Here is a 19,372-nt window from a genome sequence, read left to right as displayed (position 1 = left end):
GAAGTCTGCAGCTGCTTCCGTGCTGTTATTAAACACGAGCCAACTCCTGCCCTCCCCGCCCCCCCCCCCAGCCCCAGAAATGGCAACTGTGTCCTTCCAGGGGCTCCCCAGTGGGGGCAGGGGGCTCCACGGGGAAGCTCAATGGGAGAGGAGGCGGCCCCTGCCCATTCACCGCCCCTCCTGGTCAGTAAAGGACCTGGGAGGAGCTCACCTTCAGAGGCCCGGGGCAGCTGATGGCCCTGAGCTGGGCAGGGGGCAAGTGAGACCCCCCCCAACGTGGAGGCTGCTAGTGCTTGCTGGGCAGGCCTCAGGCCTCCCAGGCAGGCTGGGGCTTGGGTGCCCACCCAGGTCCCTGCCTCGCCCACACTCCAGGGCCATCAAAGACTAGGAGCCAAGGCCCTGCTATTTGGCGTGTGCAGCTCAGAGCCCACAGGCACCCACACCACCCTGCCCCACCCTCAGCCCCTCCCCAGTGGGCACCCCACTTCCTTCTCCCCCTGGGCCTGCCCCCCTCCTCCAGACCAGCTGCCTCCATTCAGCTTCTCGCTGACACCCAGGCCAGGGCTCCCCGGCCTGTGGATGCACAGGCCCCTCCTCGGAGCCTGACCCAAGCCACAGGGCTCCCCTGAGCAAAGTAGCCTCCTCCCACCTCCCCGGGGCAGTGATACCACTCCAGGTGTCCCAGACTCCTGTACAGCCCTGGGGGACTCCAGGGTCCAGCAGGGCTGAGGACCCTGCACCCCATGCCCAGCCAGAGTGCAGAGGGGTGACCAGAGCCCCCACAGCCACAGAAAACATGAGCCCCACCAGAGCTGCAAGGGTTTATCTGAGAGATGTGAGCACGTGTTCTTTGTCAAATGGGTCTAACCCAGTGCAGGACCTGGCTGGGATGGGGAGGAACAGGATGGGAGGCACCAGGAGCACTGCAGACCAGAAGACCCCCAGCAGCCCTGCTCCCCTTAACCAAAACCTGAGCCCCAACTCAACCATGAATTCAGCCTGTTTCTCACGGAGACAAAGGCTTGGAGGCCAATACTATTTGAAACTGAAAGAGGGAACAGTCAGTGCCCCCCAGGGCATCCAAGAGACATCAGCTTGTGGTCGGAAGACACCAGCTCGATGACCCCAGCTTTGGTTACCCCATCCTGAGGGCAGAACCAGCCTCTGAACAGCACAGTCTCCCAGAGTCCAACGTGGGTCATCCAGAACTCTGTGCCATGTGACAGTAATAATCAGAGGGGGCTTCTCTGCACACAAGCCAGGAAACAGGAAGGCAGAAGACCTTCAGGGACGTACATAAGGCAGGGCAGAGAACGTGACATCCTACTGGCAGTGCCCACTGGAACGAGACTCACTGCAGGTGGCCGAGTCTGCGGCCCAGTGAGGCCAGGCTCCCCACCTCCAGCTGACCTGGGAAAAGCAGTGAGCTCCTCCTGAGGGTCATGGGGTCCAGCTTGCATTAAACGTGAATCCGATCCTGCCATCAGATGGCACTCAGACCTTGGGGGCAGGGGCTGAAGGGGTAGCAGGATAGCGGGGCACCCAGCAGCTGACCAGGGTGGCCTCACCCTTGTCCGCAGGGCGAGCAGGGCTCTGCCAAGGCAAGCTGGGTGCAAACTTCTAACCCACTGCTCCACGAGGTGCTCCCCGCCCAAAACCAGCCTTCCCAGAGGCAGCCTGCAGAGGGGACAGGTCTGGGAGTGTCCTCACTATGACCAAAGACACCCCAAATCTGAGGGGCAGCATGTAAAGGCCCAGGATCTCAGACGAACTCCAAGATCAGAAACTACAATGCACGTGGGTACATGAAACATAACCCTGAGCACTGGGGTTTCTTTCCTCTAATTCCACCTCCCAGACAAGCTGGGAAGACGGAGGCCATCACTTCCCACAGTGGAGTCCGCACCTATTCTCTCGTTGCCCTCCACCCCCCACCAGTCAGTACCCACAGCAGACATCACTAATCAATCCCAGCATTGCTGTCCATGAGGATTCCAGTCCTCAACAGAGACCTCCAGGAGCTCCCACCCACCACTCGAGTTGGCCCTTGAAATGAGAAAACCACGTTAATCTGGACCCACAGTGGCTCAAGGGGCAATGTGGCCGGCACACATTACTCACGTTCCCTCCCCCCCGACCTACTAGACTCCTCTGCCACACATCCCGTGAACACATAAAGGAGAGCCACCACCGGCTCATACGGGCCTTTATGCAAATTAGAAAAAGACAGCCCTCACCTTGGGGCGACGGCCCGGTGGCTGGACATGCCCGTGCAGCCAGGTTTGCAGTGCACAACCTGAACAACCTTACCTGGTCACCCTGCTCCAGAGAAGCCGGAGTTGTGTCTCAGTAAGAATGACGACCTCATTCTTTGCAAGACTTCAGGATAAAAATCATTGCCATTCTGACCCATAAAGAAATACACGCAATCACACGCACACAAGCCATAAAATAATAAAACAGTTAAAATCCTCCTCATGTAAAATCACCAGGATCCCACACTTAATGCCCTGGAAAGCTGCCGGTTGGCCTGTGCAGGCCCCGGGTGGGCCTCTGGCCCCTGAAGGCCACCAGCAGTGAAGGCACCATGGAAATCATAGGGCCCGAAAGGCAGGCCGCGGCTTCCTGCCTCTCCGGCGGTCTTGCAGGTCCCCGTGGAGCCGCGCTCTTCCAGTTCAGAGGCCTCCCCAAAGCAGCTTAGAGAGAGAGTGGTGTGGCCCAGATGCCACGGAGAGCACAGGGCCCCCCGCGGCAAAGAAAAGCTGGTGGTAGTCAGTGGTTCGGCTCAGCGGCGACCCAGGGCCCCCGCTCTCTGCCCCAGCCTCAGGAGTCTGCGGTAGGTCCGTCTGTCCGTCTGTCCATCCGTCCAGGGGGACGTCACTCCTTCCGGGCTGCAGCCGCCTCCTCCCACAACGGTCGTGGGTGCCGAGGCCAGACGGGACGGGGCACCTGGGCGCCACCTGGGCGTCACCTGCACAGAGGCAGGTGCGGGTGATGGCTCAGCTTCTCCATCAGCTCCTCCTCTGCCGGCTCCTCCAGGACGTCCCTGTGGAATCAGAGAGAAGATGTGCAGGGAGCTCCGGGAGCGCGTGCAGCCTTGCTCCCCACTTAGGAATCACCAGACACATGCACAAGTGAGCGCGGGGACTCAGGTCCATCTCTGGGATGTGTGCACGGCGTTCTTAAAAGCCCGGGGGGGGAGGGGCGCCCCTCCACACTGGCCGGTGGGCCGGGGCAGAGAGGGACTGGGACCACACAGCGCACGGGGGGAAGGGGCGGCTGCTGCTCTCTGGGCCACCACCACTGTCCTGCACCAGCAGAGCAGGGCTTTCAAAGTCACCGCGACAAAGCGGGGGCCGCTGCCTCCCTCCACCAACAGAATCCCCGGGAGCCTAACGGAACCTGAGAACACGGTCTTAAACATGCCCATCAGGCGGCAGGACAGCGCTCACAGCCCGGGGGCAGGAAGCCCAGACCCTGATCCCGGCTCAGAGCTGGTGGGAGGGAGTGTCGCTGTCACAGAGGACGCCCACCCACCCCTCCCCGCCTCACCCACCCTTCCTCCTCCCCCCAGAGCAGAAGCCCCTTCCTCGTCCACATACCTAAACAAGAGCTCCACCCTCCCCTGATAGGTGGTGTCCGAGTCCCCAGCAAGGGACTGCAGGTGACTGCAGCGGTCCCACTTGTGAAGAAAATTCTGGCAAGCGGGAGGAGAAAGCGTGGCCAGCGGGTGTGAGCCCCACATGAACCAGCCTTTTTCCCTCCGGTGTCGGCAAGGCAACCCACAGCAGGGAGCTGAGCCCCTCCTGGACGCTGGGATCCAGGGCCCTGCAAGGCCGCCGGCTCCCGCAGGAGCCAGATGCCTGATGGGCCTCCCCCAGCCCCGCCCAGGGACTGAGAACCCCCACAGGTCAAATGTCAAGGGCATTCTAAGAGGCTCCCAGCAGCCAGGGCCAGCAGCACTAAGCCGGAACCCAGCACGGCCGGTCCAGGTCCTCCGCAAATTAGAAACCACCGAGGCAGCCCGGGCAGGGGTCTCGGATACCTCCAGAATCAGAGCCAGAAACAGGTTGACCCAGATGACAGATGACACCAGCCACCACAACACGAAGTAGATCTTCGACCACCTGTGGAGGCAGGAAGGCCAGCCGTGGCCCGCCGTGAGCAGTGCGAGATGGGACACCACGATGACGCACGCAGCAGGAGTGTTCCGCGAGTCCACCCAGCAACTCTGTGACCCCCACTCCCGTTTTCGAGGCGACCCGACCAAGGCGTTCAGAAGCGGTCAGTGAGTGGCCAAGGTAGCACAGCAGTGAGAGGTGCAGTGGGATTCGAACCCAGGACCGTCCGCTCTCCAAGCTCCAGGCTCTCCTTCCCTCAGCCCGCCTCTAGGGCTCCCAGCACCGGGGAATCCTCCAGAAGCCACACTCCCAGCAATCCCCAGAAGGGGTAAACCCAGAGTCACGGCAAGGGTGCAGGACGCATGCTCGCACGGCCGTCTGGGCTCACACTGCACCGTGAGGGGGGCAGGGGGGACCAGCCAGCCGGGGTCACTCACGGGCCCGAGTAGCGCCGATAGGCATCCAGGAACACCTGCCAGTTGTTCACCACCATCACGTTCCACAGAGTGATGAGGGCGGCCTGCGGGGCGGCAGACACAGGATCCAGCAGGGCCGGGGGAGTGCGACGGGCGGGCGGGCGGGGGCCCCGAGGAGCAGGGGGTGCGGGGCTCACCGCAAAGTCATCGAAGTTGTTGGCCCAGTATTCCAGCTGCTCGAAGCTTCCGCAGGTTGCCGAGCTGTTGTCAGGGGCCAGGCTGAGGGGACATGGCGAGCTGGGTCAGGAGTGGGGACCGGGGCGTGGACACCGGGACGCCCCAGCACTGCCTCAGGCCCCTGCACTGCTGGACCCCTCTGGGCCCCGAGAAGTCAGAGGAAGAAAGAAGGGCCCCCGATCTCCGGAGGTGCTATGAGAGCAGCCAGGAGCCAAGAGCTCCAGACACACATGGGCAACGGAGCTTCCAGACTGCGGGACCCAGGTCTGGCTCTGGGCACCCACCACCAGCATTGTGGCCAGGCCTGACGGTCCCAAACGGGGTGCGGGGGTGGGGGCTGCGGCGCTGAGGAGGCTTCAGAAACACTCTCTGTACAGACTCTAAGTGAGGGCATCTGGCAAGGCGGGGAGGGCGGGGAGACAAAGGAGGGACTAGGAGCCCCCCGCCCCGGGGAGCCCGCCCCCCACACCACCCAGCCTCACACTCCTCCGCAACCCCCGAGGCACTCCCCTTGGCACGTTCAGGCCCCACCTCACCTGCCGTTTCCAGGAGCCACGATGACACCGCGGAACAGGTTGATGCCCATGATGGCGAAGATATAGTAGACCACCTGGGGAGGCGGGGCCGGGCCTGCTCAGCGCCACTGGGAGACGGACCCACAGAGTGGCACATTGCCAGCCCTCGACGCTGCCCCCAGCCATGGGCACTGCTGGCCTCCCGCAGGGAACACTGGGGCTTCTCCTCCCGAGTACCGCGTCCTGGCGGCCAACCTACCCCAGAGGGAAGGAGGGGAGCCACCACCACCAGGGGAGCCAGAGAGAAGCTGGGAGCCAAGGGGAAAGACCCAGAGGCCAAGGAAGCGAGGCTACTGGCCCCTTCTCCAGGACAGGGGTAGCATGAAGAGAGGTGAGAAGGACCCCTACTGGCGGTCCCAGGGGAAGGGGGTCCCAGGGGAGGGGGTCCCAGGGGAGGGGCAGGTAGGAACTGACCCGGCTTCTCCAGGAGGTGACGTGCAAGGAGCACCACCCAGCAGTCTCATGCCACAGACAGAAGAGGCTACGTGGCCCTCCACCCGTACCCCCCTCTCCCCAACATGCCAGGGGGAAAAGGAAGGGGCACAGGCCCCGGGCTAACCCAGTCCCTTCTGGGCCTCCGTTTCCTCTGCAGGGCTTCACGCCTAGAGCAGCACCAGGGTCCCCCTGGGCTGGGCGACGGGGCAGAGCCAACAGCACCTCAACGGCAAGGCTGGGTCTGGGGCTGGGGGATGCCATGATTCTCTCTCGGCCCACACGGCTGGGAGTTCCTGAGGATCCCTCTGCACAAGGAGGGCTGACCAAAACTCCATCTGGGGTCTACGTGGGTTTCCAAGATCCCTTTTTAAAATCAGTGTCTCAGGATGCCTGGGTGGCTCAGTTGGTTAAGTGTCCGCCTTTGGCTCAGGTCATGATCTCGGGGTCCTGGGATCAAGCCCCGCATCGGGCTCCCTGCTCAGTGGGAGCCTGCTTCTCCCCCTCCCTCTGTCTCCCAGCTCGTGCTGTCACTCTTACTCTCTATCTCAAATAAATAAATAAATAATCTTTAAATAAATAAAGTAAGATCAGGGTATCAGCATGGCCCGAGATCCAAAATATGTGAAGGAATAAAAAGTGACCGATGGACCTCTGGCACGGAAAGGGAGGGTGGTCGGGCAGCGCTTCCCGCAGACCAGCCCCGGGGTCCGCGCCCGGGAATGGCACAGGGCACGCTGGCCTCCGGGGCCTACACAGCCCAACAGCCGCCCCTAACACAGGACCCTCCTTCCTCCAGAGCAGCCAGCCAGCCTCGGGCTCAGACTCCCCGGAACCCACAGCCAGCTCCACTCGCGTGCCCACCCCCTCGACGGCCAGAGCCCACCGGCCAGACTCACCACCAGGATCCCGCCGAAAGCCCGCATGTTTCTGATCAGGTCCAGGATGGTACTGGTCACCACGGCCATTAGCTGAGGACAGAAAGAAAGCAGGGCCCTATTCTTCCTGGTCCCACTGAGGTCACACCACCCTGCCCACTGCCCCAACCCGGACCTGGAAAGGCTCGACAGGACGGTGAACCCAACGCGCACACCCATATGCGCAGGCCACATGCACTCACACACACACGCAGGCGCCTCCACCAGACGCAGACGCGGCCGATTCCAAGTCCCGTCAGTGAAGCACCGCGGGCAGGAGCTCCGATCTCACTGCCCAGCGCCCAGTAAGGCTGGGTTAGCTCCCCTCGGGTCTGGAGGCTCCGAAGCAGCGCAGACCTGAGGCACCCAGCTCAGCCCGAGTGATCAGGTCTGAGAAAGGGGCTCAGACGCCCACCCAGGCACCCCAGCTAGAGGGCTGCTCCCCGACGTGTGAAACTGAGCCCCAGAGAAGAGCCTCCGATTAGCCCGTTTACCCCACTGGAGACGTCAGCTCGGAACCCTGGGCGCCGACAGACAGAAACCACCGTGCACGCGTGTGCACCACCATGTGCAAGCGTATGGCGTGCTCGTGTTCGCACGCGTCACTGCGTGTGGGTAGTTAGGTGCACGCGTGTGCATACAGCACGTGGGGGGGGTAGTCCACGTGTAGTTACGTGTCGTGTGTACACGTGTGAGGCTGTGCGTGTGTGTCCGGTGTATGCGTGTGACTTGAGTCTGTGTGACTGTGTGCCCCCGGTATGTGATCACATACGTGTGGTTACACGGGCATACGATCGCGGGAGCGTGATTAGGCGTGCGTGTTTCTGTGTGGTTACATGTGATCACATGCCTGCCCCCCAGGCCCGCAGGCCACCTCCCGACGGGCAAGTCCGCTAGCTAACAGGGAATCCGCCGGACGGCACAGGGGCGCAGCTTGGTAGAAAGCACAGACGAGCACAGGGGAAGGACCCGGCCACGCAGAGAGGGCTCTGATGTCCTTGGTTTCCTCCCTCCTGAAGAGTTCTTAGGAAAATGGACAGGAAAAGCGAACTCTACCTCTGTGCTGGGTGAGCACTGGGCCTAAATGCCCTGCTCCCCCGGCTCCCCTCCCCTAAGGCTGGTGTCACTCCCTGTGGGTACATGAAGAGAAAATGAGGCCTGTAGATGGTCACAAGCCACCAAGCCTGGGAGTCCTGTGGACTGGTGCCCCAGCCAACCACATGCCCCACTCCTGTACTGGGGGGCCTGGGGTGAGTGCCTTGGTCAATCGTGCCCTTGCCCCTCATTGCTAGAAGCCACCAAGGGCCTACACCAATGGCCTTTTGGAAACCTCAGGAGACCTGGGAACATGCTGGTTCCAAGGGCTCGGGCCCCTGCCCCTCACAAATGCCAATGGTCCCAAAGAGCACAGAGCTACCCCTGCAGCTGGCCAAGGTGGCCCACCCCTGTCCACCTGCACTGGCCCTCCCTCTCCTCGTCCGTAAGAGCAGGGCTGGGCTGCTCTCAAGCTCCCAACTGCCCTCCAGCATCACCCAGCTGCAGTGCAGGGCCGGGGACACAGCCCAAGGGGACCGAGGTGGCCCGAGGGACAGTCCTGGTCTCAGTTCCTCCCTGCCCAGGTTCGGCCACTCTAGAGCAATGAGGCAGTGGGAGCGGGATGGAGGGAGGACAGCCGGCGGTCAGACGCCCACGCACCTTCATGCTGGGGATGATGCGCAGGAACCGGAACACGATGAGCATGTTCACCAGTCGGGCCATGTCCCACAGCGACAGCAGGCCCAGCATCTCTGGCTTCCTGGAGAGACACACGGGAGACGGGTTGGCAGAGCCTCGAGATGCTGGCAACAAGAAGATAAGGAGATGGCGTGTTCAGACCAGATGCAGAGAGCAAGTGGGGGGAGGGCAGGGAGGGGGCGTCGTCACAGGTGCAGGACAGAGCATGGACGGCCACACCTGCCAGCCCAGGACAGCACTGGCTATCATACCCCTCATCTTACACGGGACACCACTCAGGTTCCAGACGCTGGAACACCCAGCTCAGGTCCCAGCAGTAGAAGAGACCTGGTCCCCGAGCCAGTCCCCCGTCCCCTGACCCCTAACCACGATCCTATTTCACCCCTGTCTCTGGTCTCAGCTCCTATGCCTATCACCTGACCCTGGCTCCTGACCCCATCCCCTGTCCTATGATCCCATCCTGTATCCCGGCCCCTCTTGGTGCCCCTCGGGGGCTTACTCCGCTCTCGTTTCTACTTCAGTTGAAACTCACTCTCATGCACAATGCTCCCCTGTGATTCTCAGACAGAAGTGCGCGGTGGGTCTTCAGTGTACTTTAGAAACAAGGGAAGCTGGGCCTGCAGCCGCCAGGCCCCGACACACCACCAAGGACAGCACCAGCCCGACCTGTCTGCCCCACACCTTCCTGGCTGGCTCTGGGGCAGCTGACCCCAAAGCAAGTCTTTCAGCCCCACTCCCCGCCTCCAGCACCTTCCAGCTGCACCATTAGGACAGAAGCAGTCCACAGAGACTCCAGACACCAGGGCGGCCAAGATGCCCGGGGCCAGCACGCGCACTGGCTGGCAGCTGTGTTCTGGGCAACGCGACCTGACAGCCACCACGAGCCACACTTCGAGGCGCTCTGGGACCCCCTGCCCAGGCATCTATACTGCTCTACGGCCAGAAGCGGGGGTGGGGGAGCTCCAACAGCAGCCCCGGCCCCTGCCATCTTACAGGGCGGTAAACCGACGCCCGGAGTGGGAGGTGACAAGCCAACGTCACACGGCTTCCAGCCCTATTCCAGTGCTCAAGGGGCACCCCAGCCCTGAGCAGGGCGTCTCCACTCCCCAGGACACCGGCGGCCGCGTGCCCCATCCTGGTCCGGTGCTGAGCCCGCTGCCCTCTAGAGGCTTGTCCCAACTCTGGGAACACGATCGTTCTGACGGCAAGTTAGGACATGGTCCCCAAGAGCGAGGAGAGGGGTCTGCTCCCACGGTCCTCAGCCGGCCATGCTCCGAGCCGCCTGCTCTCCTAACACTCGGGCGCTTCACCCTGGAGCCGAGCAGCCCGAGCAGGCGGGCCACCCACCCCTGGGGCCTAGTGGGGCGCTGGCTGCTGTAGCCTCCCTCGGCTCTCTGCAGTCACATACCAGCCTGGGTGTGGGAATCGGTACACAGCCAGAGTTGAGATCTCCAAAACCTTTAATTACAAAAGAAGAGAAGATCGCTACAGCAACGCTAACCTAGGCGGCTTTCAAACGAATTCTAAAGCTCGTGTGTAACACACTCCCCCCCAGAGGGGGTTTGGGGGAGAAGTCAGAGCTCCAGCCTTGTCCCTGGGGGTTGGTTCCAAACGTGGGGCTTCCTGCGGCTGAGAAAGACGCTGAGGCCTTGGGAACCAGCGGCCCGCACGTATGGGGGGCGGGGACACCTGCAAGGCTGGCGGGGGCCCGGGTCAAGGACAGACCGAAGGCCCTTCTCTCAAACTGTCTTTGCTCCTGTCCCAAGGGGCCCACAGCTCCTAGCAAACACGAATACACAGTGCACCAGTGTGGCTGCCGTGACCCACACCACGCGTGACCCTCCACTCCCACGGGTTCTGGGGAAAGGGTGCCCGAGACCCCCTGCCCTCCCCCCACCCGCGCAAGGTCCCACTGTCCCGAGGTCTGTGGCCGGCGCTGGTTAGCCGGCGAGGATTGCGGCCTCCTTCCGGGCCCCCTCAGGGGCGGGAGGGGCAGCCTGCCCCCACGACGCTCCGATGCAGTGGAAACCCAGCCTCCTATCGGCCCCCAGTGGCCGCCCACCAAGCAGCTCATGCGGGGGAAGCCAGCCCTTTGTCACTGGAGGCAGGAGCCCAAATTCCCGGGCCCTCTGCTCCCGAGGGACAGCCTGAGATGGAACACGGCGCAGAGCCAGCCGCAGAGAGCACACCGCCCACCCGGAGAGACCAGCGGCCCGGGCGTCTCAGACTTTACCAGCAGGACGATGGTGAGGAGCGCATCAAACACGTTGCTGGAGTAGGCCAGGTACCCCGGCAGGCCCAGGGCGAACACCTTCAGCAGCAGCTCCAGCAGGTAGTACAGGACGAAGACACAGTTGAGAATCTAAGGGAGGAAAGCACGTACCAGCGTCCAGCCCCACATCACCCGCCCTCCCCTCGTCTGCCCCTCGGGGCTCTCGGGACTGCTCTTCCCGTGCCCCCTCCCCTCACACATGGGGCGTCTCCAGCACCCCACCTTCCTGCTCCATACCCTCCCCTCAGGTGACGGGGTACCCCACGCTGGCTTCGGGGATAACCGGCACGGCGGCACCCCAGCCCACACTCACCTGGCCCTCCATCTCCCGACCCCACATCCCTTCTGGGCCTGCAGGGCCTGGGTCACCGGCCCCTGTTCTGCCACAGCTCTCCCTCCCCGTGGCTGCCGCCCAAGCCCACGCCCCCATTCTCTGTCCCGACCCCTCCAGTCCATTCTCCGTGGGAACATCGGGCCGACCTCTAACAACACACGTGGGCAGTGGCCTCCCCGGTGGGCACGCCTGGCTCTCAGCAGCATCCTCCCAGCCCCTGGGGGTGTCGGAGGAGGTCTCAGAACTGAAGGTCACCACAGGCTACTGGGTCACTGTCTTTTATGAAGCCAGTCAGTAAAACACAGAGGGGCTCTCCCCTTAAGGGGGGTCTCACAGCACCCTCCCCCGGCGTGCCCAGGGCCACGGGAGGGGCACGTGGGGTCAGATGACCGCTGCAGTCACCCCACCTCAGTGTCCGGTCTAAATTCCACATTCTTGGTCAGTGCTGCCTCATTCACACACGCGAAGAGGTCGCCCTTAAGGCAGGAAGAACATTTCAGACCCTGCATCATGAGCAATTACCAAGGGGCAGAAAAGGATGGGACTCTGCAAGAACCCGAAAACCCCCACGCGGCATTCAGGTGACCAGAAGTCTCTCACAGACCATCACGCCGACCCTCATGCTTAACAACTACTGTTAAAAAAGATAAAATATAGCTCAACTGTATCCAACTTGACTTCATCAGGAATAAAAACCAGCCGCATCTACAGTGCGTCACTCACGAGGAGGAGACTGAAGCTTTCTGGTGTCATCCGGGAAAAAAGTACGACGGAAATAAGAAAACTGAGAATAGGACTTTTCTTGAAGAATAACACAAAGGAACTTCAAGCATCAGGTCAGGAAAACCATTTTCTCCATTTTAATGCTACAATAAAACTCCTCTACGTTTAACATGCACGACACACTGTGTCAGTTTTAAATCAGACAAGTCAAGCTTTTTCCTATGTAATTAGAGAACATTTATTCACTTTCATCCATTTTAATATTGTTCACAAGATCTTTCATTAAAATAAACTTTAAAATACCTGCTTTGTTAGAGTTCCAGCATTGAGTAATGTGGAAGTATTGCTACTACTTGCTTAAAATCCCAGGTGAAAAAATTGTTTTTAAATTCCTAAGGAGTTCAACAAGACCTTGTAATGTTAAGAAGGGAGTTCACCGTTCCAGAAAGGGCTGAGAACCGGCTGAGAAGCAGCCAGGAAGGGAAAGCTCCAAGCCCAGGGCCACACAAGCCCGGAAGACGCCAACAGCCCCACCTGCACCACACCAGCCTCCCCGGGCCAGCACCCTGTCCTCTGGGGGCACCCCACGATGCGAGGAACAGCTCTGCACCAGAAGGGCCCCAAGGAGGGGGAGGCTGTGCCCTCTCGCTCCCGCTGCCTCCCAGGTCACCCGCGTGGCCCCAGAGCTCACCCCTAGGACGAAGTCATCACGGTCCTCGGGCAGCACATCTGCATCTACCACCAGGAACACCTGCAGAGCCAGAGCGGAAGGCAGCTCGCCAGCCCGGCCCAGTGCCCGGGTGCCAAGGCCATGGTCGGGGAGGCGGGAGGAGGGGAGGGGGCCAGGGGGCAGGCAATGAGGCGCCTCCCACGTCCACATGAGGGCAAGTCCGCACTCACAGAAATGGACAGGAGGTTCCCAAGGGCGATGAGGTTCCCCAGGTAGTCAAAGTAGCGGTGGCTGAAAAAGAACTGGGCACTCTGCAGGAAGGGAGACAGGTACTCGGGCCGCGGTGGGGGCTGGGGAGGGAACACACGCAGGCTCAAAAACCTGAGCCTGCAGGAGGCCGTGTTGGGAGCCCACCAGTGCCCGGACCCCCTTATTCTGGGATTCAACTTTCTCCTACCTCTTCTCTTATCCCAGTCTGTCCAGCCTAACAAAATAATCCCAAACATGGAAATAGTCGCACACACTAAGATGTTCATCACAGTCATCTTTTAACATCAAAGAGAGCTAGAGAGAACGTAAATGGCCACGGACTACTCAGGTAAACCGCGATGGAATCCGAGGCGGCCATCTGAATATATGCAATGTGTTTACCACAAAACAAAGAGCGTTCTGTGAAAAAATATGTGAGAGTTACACACTAATAACTGAAAGCTTAACACGTAACAGGGCTCTTTGTTGACACAGTGCTGAGCTGGATGCCAAGGCCCACCTGATGGCTTTACAAATCGGTGTCAAGGACAAAAAACAAAGGCTTTGGACAAACTCAGGGCCCTCCTGGGGAAGGACACATGGAAGTAGGTAAGAGTGTGTCGGAAATAGATAAGAATCTGTCGTGGAGACAGGGAAAACCCTTTGGAAAGTTCCTCTGGGTCAGACTTGGCCCAGGCCAGTCCCTGTGGTCTGTGAATTTCACAAGGTTGACAAAACCACCCCAGCTTCCAAGAGCCAAGCCATCTCTGTTCCCATTTACCATCCTAGGGGCCGGAATCCCTAGGAAGGCGAGTCCTGGCACTGATCATTAAGAGTCACCCGGGTGATCAATGCCGACAGGTACTGTAACATTCCCAGCTCACCCCAGGTGGCCTGGCCCCAGTTACCTCTTTAATCACCCTTTTGTCAAACTCATTGAAGAGTTTCTGAAACTCATCAGCTGATAACAGGTCGCCACCGTAGGAACGCACCTTCTGCAAAGGAGGGAAACACAGGTCAGCCGGGGTCAGCTGGGCCAAGGGGAGGAAGGGCCCAGGACAGGAGGGTGCACCGTCCCCAGCCCCACCCGGCCTCGGCCAGCCCTGGCTGATCTGAAATGACACCCCTGCTGAAAAGGGGCTGGTGCCGAGGTGACCTCCAGGCGGAGCCCAGAAGCACAGGTTGGGGAGGGCAAGGGGAAGAGGGGACCCTAATACCTCCATGATGGTCTGTTTGTGGGAGCTGTCCAGCTGGACTTTCTGAAGCACCTGCAGGAAGTCCTGGGGCTTCACCCCAACTCTGGAGAAAAGACACCCACACCCCAGTGAGCCCAACTAGCTCAGCGTGCCGGGGCGCCCACACCTCTGGCCGGAGCTGTGCCGCATGGGGCGAGTGGCTCTGGGCAATGACGAGGGCCTCTGTGCAGGAGCCAGCCGCGATGCTTCAGTCATCCCATCACGTAAAATCCCCAGACACTACTGTCCCGCCCTCAAGAGGAGCATGCCGGCACTCAGAAGTGGCGCGCAGTACGACAGAGATACGACAGGGTGGCTCACGAGCCGTCCGCGTGGGCACCTTCCACAGACACCATCTCCAGACCAGGACCCCTGGTTCCCGCACCAAAGCTCAGTGGCGCAGGAAGGGCGCAGGCCGGGGGAGAGGGCCAAAGCCACTTGGCCCTCACCAGCCCATGGTCTGCAGGGGTCATGAGGACAAAGGAGTCAACTCAGAGCACGACGGGACCCTGCAGCACCAGGGATGTGGCGTCCTCGTGATTCCAAGGCAGCGCTAAAATCAGGCGCCAGCCCGCAGGGAGCTCGGCGGAGCGCAGTCGCTGCTCAGGAAACACTCTATGGAGCATCTGAGGGGTTCCCTCCCCCCTCAGGGAGAAGGGGGTCCCGGGAGCCCTGGCACTCACTCTTGAGGGTGGGCTTCTCCCTCTGCTATCATGGAGGAGAGGACCTCATAGGCAGCCCGGGCTCCCAGCCGCCTCCGGAACAGGGAGGTCTGGAAAGACTTCTGCAAGGAAAACGGCTCTGAGTGCTGGGGTTGGGCCTCTCCAGGCCGCGCATCCCCCGACCTCGGGCCCAGTGCCTCTGGGGGGCAGCCTGCCCACCCGCAGCTGGGGAGCAGCCCTCACTCTGCACGGCCCATGGAATTCGCTGTGTGTTTCTGCTCTGCACATCTGGGGTCCCCCGTTCTCCCACACGGTGGGCTCGGGGCCACCTGCCCTGGAGCCGCGACCTCATGGCCTCCCTCTAGAGGACATGAACCCGGGGGACTGTGGCGACAGCGCCGCCTGGGGAGGGAGGATGTGGCGCAGGAGGGAGCCAGAGGGGAGTGCAGAGGCCACGGGAGACCACCACCCCCGCCCCGGCCACCCCCCACTGCTGCGGCCACCCGGCCAGTCGTGCCCCGCTTGGCCTCCAGGGGCCGCTCCTCACAGACGGGCAGAAACGGCAGACTGGCTCACCATCAGGTAGCCCCGGAACTGATTGTAGATGATGGCCGTCAGCAGGTTCATCAGAAACAAGCTTCCTTCGAGTGGAGAAAGCCAGAGTCAGTGGGGACCACCACAGACAGGGGGCAGTCTGGAAGGAGAAAGCAGCATCGGGGGCCCAGGGCGGGGAGCGGCACCCAGGGGCCCAGAGGGCCAACACGGGCACAGCAAATCCACAGGTGCTGGTGAGAAGGGCCTGGACGATCTCAGAGCAGGGAGAGCCCGTCGTTCCTGCCAGGTGCCTGGGGCACGCCAGTCAACACGCAGGCCCCCCCGTCCTCATCTAATGAATATGCTGCCACCGGGCCTGCCCAGCCATGGGCACTGAGCACGGAGGCCTTCGGTGGTCAGAGACTGCAAACCACGAGGTGGGGCCACACTGAGAAGTCACAACATCAGAGAGCACATGAGGTCACTGGGTCGGGAGGGCACACTGAAGCAAAGTCAGGAGGGAGAGCATGCTGAGATAAAGTCACGGGGTCGGGGAGGACCGCCAGGGTGAAGTCACGGGGTCGGGGAGGACAGACGGAGGTGAGGTCACGGGGTCGGGGAGCACACGCGGAGGTGAAGTCACGGGGTCGGGGAGGACACACTGAGGTGAAGTCACGGGTTGGGAGGACTCACGGAGGTGCAGACACGGGGTCGGGGAGGACACACTGAGATGAAGTCACGGGGTCGGGGAGGACACACCGAAGTGAAGTCATGGGGTCGGGGAGGACACACTGAAATGAAGTCACAGGGTCGGGGAAGACACACGGAGGTAAAGACTCGGGGTTGGGGAGGACACACGGAGGTGAAGTCACTGGGTTGGGAGGATGCACAGAGGTGCAGACACGGGGTTGGGAGGGCACACTCACATCTGAGCATTTGTGATCTTGCCATCGGGGGCAGGATCTTGTCCCAAGGGACCGCTACAGATCTGTCGGAACTCACCTATCAGGGTGAAGACTATGAAAAAGATAGCATAGGCCCGGTTCTTGGAATACGCAGGAGTCATAACTGAGAGAAAGAAATTGGAGAAACTGAAACACGCTCACAACCTCAGGCTCTGATCTAATTCCCATCGTGGCCCCACCCCATTTGCCCTCTCAACAGAGGAAGGGCTCTGGTTGGGAGACCTAGGAGGCCTTCCTGTCCAAACGCCAATCCTCACGCCTCTGCTTCCACACGCTTGCAGTGGGGGACTCCTCCCTTACACTAAGCTGAACCCTGCTTCCCGTGAACACCCCACACACTGAAAGCTCAGCTCTCCCTCAGGACAGAGATGCAGGAGTCCCTACGACTCACACGACATGTGGGGACAATGCTCAGGGTCGCACTGCACAGCTCTCCCTGGCTGTGGAAGCTGGGCGCTACCCTCCCGGGAAGGTCTCTATCATGGGGGATCATCCCTGAGCCCAAGATGAAAGTCACGAGCCAGGGTGGCCAGGCCACAGCCAGGCCCTAGAGGCCCGCAGAACCCCATCCTGCCCACCACCCTGGCCCACGCAGAGAGGCCCCATCAGCAACCCCAAACGTGAGCACCTCAGCCACCTAAGACCAGGGCCTGTCACCTCAGGGCCGAGCCACACTGCACAGCAGGGCCTGGGTAGTGACAGGGCAAGTGGCTGGGCCTCAAAGAGGAAGCCACCAGGGAACCTGCCAACCACGCCATTGGTCACCCTGCTCATTCTTAGCTTCTCGGAGTCAGGAGACAGGAAAAGAGCAGGCAAAGGGAACAGAGGAAAAAGGAGGGAGGGAGCGAGCATAGGAGTGAGGTGGGAGGAAAATGGAAGAAAGAGCAAAGAGGCAGGAAAGAGAAGGGAAAGGACAAACAGTGAAAGAAAAACAAGGAAGGAGCGAGGGAGAGAACCCAACGTCCTCCTTTTCATGCTCCACCCAGAGATAAAAAAGCCTTACACAATCCTGCCTCCCAGAGCCTCGTGCCTCCCAGAGCCAGCTGCTGAGGCTCCGCGTTAACCATGCCCATGCCCAGGCCCTGTGCCCCCTCCTCACACACCGTCGGGGTTGTTAGCGGTGGTCAGCAGCACCAGGAGGGAGGTCAGAGCCTCCGGCAGGTTGTGAAAGTACATCAGCCTCTCCCGGTCCTGCCCATCGCCCTGCTGAGAGCAAACATGGCAGCTGTGAGGGGCCGCCGGGCCTCTGCCGCCCCCCCAGCTAAGGCCTGAAGCTGCCAGAGCTCCATCCGCTGTGGGGTCAGCGTCCCCTAGCCTGCACCTCCCATCATTTCCCAGCAGAGTCTGCACTCCTGGCCCGACGGGACCTAACTCAGGGCCTCTGTGCCCAAGAGCCAGCGTCCAGGGAGGCTGCACACCCACAGGGACGCCGGCCTCTGCAGCGGGTCTGCTCAGAGCCCTGGGGAAAAGCCTTCAGCCGCCCTGGCTGAGAAACACCCAGGAAGAGACAAGCACACGCCATTAATTACACAACCACTTAGACAAATACACACGGCCATTCACAGACACACACAGACAGTGCACACCCAGGTACAGACACACGCCCAGCGCACACAATTACACACACACAGACACCCACTCAAAAGAGAATTACAGACACGGGAGCTCCGGCCCTTCCGGAATCAGAAGGGACAGTCTCCAGTTCTCCCTCCTGGACAGGACAGCCTGAGCCCCCCAGTACTGCTGCAAACTCAATGGGAATCAGCCTTGGCTGACCCCCCCACCCCGCCACGTTTCCAGGACAGAGATGCGGGACGGCTCCAGCCCTGAGGACGACAGTGACCCCGGCCAGGACATGAGGAAAGACACACTGGACCACAGATGCTTGGGGGCGGGGGGGGACGGGGACCGGCGTGAGAGGTGGCCGACACCTCCACACAGCAACAAGCCGCTGGGGGCCAAGAAGCAGGGAGGAGCGGGAAGGGGACCCAGGCGGAGGGCAAAAGCCCCCAGCTGGAGAAGACGTGGAGGCAGGCACTGTGGGGCGGACGGTGGTGCGGTTTACCCGATGGCCCCATGGGCCAGTCTGAGGGCGCCTCCAGCTAACAGGGGTGTAGAGAAAGCTGGGTCAGTGACAGGGCAGGAAAGGGAGAAGAAGGAGGGAGGGAAGGAGAGTGGGAGGGGCCGCCAGGCTGACTAGCCCTGAGCCCGGGAGGCCCCAGGGACGGGCACACGAAGACTGGCCACTCGAGGAGACACCTGGGCTCTAGGTGGGCCACCACTGACCCTGGTTATGGGGCTAGCGCAGGCAGCCTAGCCGGCCCTCCACCGCTGCAGGCCCGACAACTACCCGGAGGACTGGGCCGACCTGTCCATCAAAGCCCCGGGCTCAGGCTGGGGACCGAGCAGAGCACGGTACCTTCTCGCCTGCGAAGAGCAGCATCCCGAACACGGTGAAGCCACACAGGTGGACCACCAGCAGCAGGAGAACACTGGGGAGAGGGATGTGGGTGCTCAGCACAGGACACACGCCCCACGCACCAAATGGGACAGGGGTCTAGGGACAGCCGGCCCGAGCACTCAGGGAGCTCCCTGCCCCGGAGCCTGACCTGCGCTCAGCTACCGGCCCTGCCCTAGGGAGCCCTCCTGCCTTGGCAGGGACAATCAGTTCCCCAGGGGCATTTCCTGGGGCCCCAAGGACCCCTGGACTCTCAGAGGGGAGAGGCCACATCCATCCATCTGGCTGGACGGTGAGGGGTCAACCATGAGAGCCACTGGGGGAAGGGGACTGGAGGCAGAGGGAGGCCAGGGGACAGAGAACTGGGGCGTGGTGGGGGGTTGGGCGGAGAGTGGGGGAGGTGGTCACAGCCACAGCGGGGACGGAAGGGGAGCACCCGCAGGGCTCTGCAGCTGTCGAGCAGAGGGTACAAGGCCACTAAGGGGCTGCCAGGAGGCCCCCGAACACCCACTCGCTGGCTTCCCCAGGCCGGCGCCCGCCATGCCCCAGGCCACAGTCCCGGTGCCCCCCGATGGCACAGCAGGGAGCCCTGGCACCGAGAGCCCACCTGGCCATTTCCGGCAGCGAAGACCTGATACACTTGAGCGTCTTCTTCATCAGGGACGAGTTCTGCATCAAGAAGAAGGGGCGCAAAAGCCTCCGAATCCTCAGGGGCTGAAAGACAGCAGGAAGGGGCTCTCCAATTCCACCCAGGCCCCAGACCAGAGGTGCCGAAGAGCCCCCAGGCCCCGCTCTGACCCCTCGCGGCCTCCCGCTCACAGCCCCGGCCTCCTTGTCC

The 19,372-nt window shown here is 61.6% G+C and overlaps 1 protein-coding gene across 13 annotated transcripts in view; it reads right to left on the bottom strand.

Moving 5' to 3' along the window:
- Window positions 1-2,392: 2,392 nt before the first annotated feature.
- Window positions 2,393-19,372, bottom strand: part of TPCN2 (two pore segment channel 2) — a 27,772-nt gene continuing 10,792 nt past the window's right edge. For 2 of the 13 annotated variants that reach the window (XM_035013470.1, XM_035013467.1), the window contains 20 exons: window positions 19,142-19,248; window positions 18,496-18,568; window positions 17,180-17,282; window positions 16,114-16,179; window positions 15,154-15,218; window positions 14,599-14,699; window positions 13,898-13,979; window positions 13,589-13,675; window positions 12,662-12,781; window positions 12,453-12,512; window positions 10,666-10,794; window positions 9,841-9,890; window positions 8,394-8,493; window positions 6,681-6,752; window positions 5,311-5,384; window positions 4,735-4,816; window positions 4,559-4,641; window positions 4,046-4,127; window positions 3,603-3,697; window positions 2,393-3,046 (listed from right to left, as the gene is read on the bottom strand). In XM_035013470.1, the coding sequence (XP_034869361.1) occupies window positions 2,968-3,046; window positions 3,603-3,697; window positions 4,046-4,127; window positions 4,559-4,641; window positions 4,735-4,816; window positions 5,311-5,384; window positions 6,681-6,752; window positions 8,394-8,493; window positions 9,841-9,890; window positions 10,666-10,794; window positions 12,453-12,512; window positions 12,662-12,781; window positions 13,589-13,675; window positions 13,898-13,979; window positions 14,599-14,699; window positions 15,154-15,218; window positions 16,114-16,179; window positions 17,180-17,282; window positions 18,496-18,568; window positions 19,142-19,248 (1,710 nt within the window). In that variant the 3' untranslated portion in view covers window positions 2,393-2,967. Of the gene's footprint in view, window positions 3,047-3,602; window positions 3,698-4,045; window positions 4,128-4,558; window positions 4,642-4,734; window positions 4,817-5,310; window positions 5,385-5,908; window positions 6,127-6,680; window positions 6,753-6,911; window positions 7,722-8,393; window positions 8,537-9,840; window positions 9,891-10,665; window positions 10,795-12,452; window positions 12,513-12,661; window positions 12,782-13,588; window positions 13,676-13,897; window positions 13,980-14,598; window positions 14,700-15,153; window positions 15,219-16,113; window positions 16,180-17,179; window positions 17,283-18,495; window positions 18,569-19,141; window positions 19,249-19,372 lie in introns of those variants that run through there. The other 11 variants (XR_004680766.1, XM_035013468.1, XR_004680767.1 and 8 more) reach the window with 11 other exon arrangements.

This window comes from Mirounga leonina, unplaced genomic scaffold (genome assembly GCF_011800145.1).
Source record: "Mirounga leonina isolate KUSES-001 unplaced genomic scaffold, KU_Mleo_1.0 Mir_166, whole genome shotgun sequence".
Lineage (NCBI taxonomy): Eukaryota > Metazoa > Chordata > Mammalia > Carnivora > Phocidae > Mirounga > Mirounga leonina.
Note: the sequence above shows the minus strand (reverse complement) of the source record. Positions and strands in the feature narration are given on the sequence as shown.